Raw genomic sequence first — 2,734 nt, forward strand, 5'->3', positions numbered from 1 at the left:
TGCTTTTATCACTCAGTTCAGCTCCAAACCTTACACCGCCCAGCACACATTCTTACAATGTTCAGATCTGAACTGCTCAGCTCTGCACCCACCCATGAACTGCTCAGCTCTGCATCATTTGTGAACTTGTTTTCCCTTATAATAAAATTACATTGTAACTGGGGCTGGCGTCCATGCTGCTCCTGGCTTTTCTAACTGGAATTGGAGCCAACAGAGACAAAATGTTTTGCTTGATGGTGAGCAGCCTCTGCATTTGGATCACAAATCTAGAGATTTGGGCACATCCCATGGGTGCTAGAAAAACCACTGTTAAGGGGGATATGATCACCCTGTATAAATATATGAATGGTCCATATAGGGAATGCCCGTCCCAATTATTCACTTTGAGATCATTACAAAGAACAAGAGGGCGCTCTTTGCGTCTGGAGGAAAAGAAGTTTAATCTCTGGATAAGGAAGGGATTCTGTGAAAATGTGGAATCGGCTCCTTTAGGAAGTAGTTTCAGCAACTACTATAGATTGCTTTAAGAAAAAGCTGGATGATTTCTAGAAGCACAGAATATAACTGGGGATTAAGGCTTTAAAGTAAAGATAACAGAGACTTCTGATCCAGGGAACATCCGATTGCCTCATAGAATCAGGAAATAATTTTTTTCCTCTGTTGGAGCAAATTGTACCGGGGTTTTTTTTTTGCGTTCCTCTGGACCAACTATGTCCATAGGGTTTTATATCTGGGATATGTTTATTTCAGCCTGACTAACTATGTAACTATGTACCAGCACAAAAAGTTGTATTAGGTGACAGGACCAATAGGTATTTGTGGGACTTTATAGGGGAACTAAAGCTAAGTCTAAACAGACTTTAAATTTAAACACGTATAAATACCCATATAGATTTATTTTAAGTTTTTATACAGACAAGAAAACACCCTGGCATAGACTAGGCGTCAGGCGGGAGGCTCTTGGGTGCTCCTTCTGCGCATGTTCGAGCATCTGGGGCATGCGCAGAAGGAGCCTTTTTGTGAAAAGAGAAAATTTTGCCGATCTCATGCATGCACAGGAGATCAGCAAGTTTTTTTTCCAACCTATGTCACCCAATCTTGTGCCTGGGTCGGGTGACGTAGGAAGAAGGAGCAGTAAGAAAAGGCTACGAAGACGCCGCCCAGCGCGATGGCTCAGAGATGATTACCGGGATGACGCGCGACACAATGGAAGACACCTTCGGATTAATATTAATAAACAGGATTTATATAGTGCCAACATATTACGCAGCGCTGTACACTAAATAGGGGTTGCAAATGACAGACAGATACAGACAGTGATACAGGAGGAGAGGACCCTGCCCCGAAGAGCTTACAATCTAGTAGGTGGGGGAATTTACACACAATAGGAGGGGGATTGATCTGACTGCCCTGCGGGATTCTTCAATAAATATCCACTTACCCGTAAGTGGGTATTTTTTTTTAAGCACTTTTTAATGATTTTAGAGAAAATGGGGCCCTAGGTAACTATGAAGTGGGGCCCTAAATCTGCAGCATTTCAGCGTCTTGCGCCTCCTGCCATTCTGTCAATTGGGGCCCTAGAGAAGGTTGGGGTCTTGGGTAAATACCCAATATTCCACTCCTAATGGGGCCCTGCAACCTATTGCTCCATGACAATGGTCTCTATGGCAACGACTTCCATGTTTACAGGCCTCTAAGTCCCCTTTTAGCACTTTCACATGACCCTTGTACGAATGATATATATCCGGCTAAAAATATTGCCCTATTGACCATTATTGCACCACATTGTGCTACAAATACTTCAAATGCCAAAAAACACAACCTAACAACCCATATTACTATTTTTACATAGAATTTAGTGCTCTCCTTAGCCATTGGCTGAGCCTCTTGTTGATAAAGCGCCTTGAGTCTCCATGACAACACGGCCCGCCTTCCAATACTCAAGTTTATTTTTTTTAACCATGACGTTACGTAAGAAGCGAAATCCCGCCCCTTTTTTAATGTGACTCTATGTTGCCCTCTACTGGCTAAGGATTGTAAATTCCTTCCAACTCCGGAACGATCTGGGAGCGAGCAGCCGTCACGGTAATCCCAGCGCGCTGATTGGTTGATCGGGCTGTCAGTCAGTGTCCGGCGCTCCGAGTGAAGAAGCAGTAACCGAGTCGCCGCCACAGGTCTCCCCGAAGAACGCGCGGCCCATGGAGGCTTCACCGTGACGGAAAAGTTTCCCCGGGGGAAGATGGCGGGGGAAAGTGTGACGGAGAGCAGCTAGAAGGACCGGGAATCGTACACGTTTTCCTTCACTCGTCATGTCGGCCATCTCTGCCGCCGAAAAAGTGGACGGCTTCACGAGGAAGTCGGTGCGGAAGGCTCAGAGGCTAAAGAGGTCGCAGGGCTCGTCACAGTTCCGCGGGCAGGGGCCATTGGTGGAGCTCTCACCCCTGCCACCGCTCAAAGGTGAGGCAGACCGGTGCTGTGCCTGCACCTGGAGGGGGAACAGGCTGCCTGGAGAGGGGGTATGAGGGGCTCTCGGTGCCAGGGAGGGGGTATGAGGGGCTCTCGGTGCCAGGGAGGGGGTATGAGGGGCTCTCGGTGCCAGGGAGGGGGGATGAGGGGCTCTCGGTGCCAGGCAACACCTGGAGGGGGTATGAGTGCTCTTAGTGCCAGGGAGGGGGTATGAGGGGCTCTTAGTGCCAGGGAGGGGGTATGAGGGGCTCCCAGTGCCAGGGAGGGG

The 2,734-nt window shown here is 48.1% G+C and overlaps 1 protein-coding gene across 1 annotated transcript in view; it reads left to right on the forward strand.

Annotated features, from left to right (window-relative positions):
- Nucleotides 1–2,086: 2,086 nt before the first annotated feature.
- The window catches only part of PPP2R5A (protein phosphatase 2 regulatory subunit B'alpha), a 77,569-nt gene continuing 76,921 nt past the window's right edge, over nucleotides 2,087–2,734 (forward strand). Inside the window, exon 1 of the mRNA XM_072409837.1 lies at nucleotides 2,087–2,457. Coding sequence (XP_072265938.1) covers nucleotides 2,310–2,457 — 148 coding nt within the window. The 5' untranslated portion in view covers nucleotides 2,087–2,309. The remainder of the gene's footprint in view (nucleotides 2,458–2,734) is intronic.

This window comes from Pyxicephalus adspersus, chromosome 4, assembly GCF_032062135.1.
Source record: "Pyxicephalus adspersus chromosome 4, UCB_Pads_2.0, whole genome shotgun sequence".
In the NCBI taxonomy this organism is placed as follows: domain Eukaryota; kingdom Metazoa; phylum Chordata; class Amphibia; order Anura; family Pyxicephalidae; genus Pyxicephalus; species Pyxicephalus adspersus.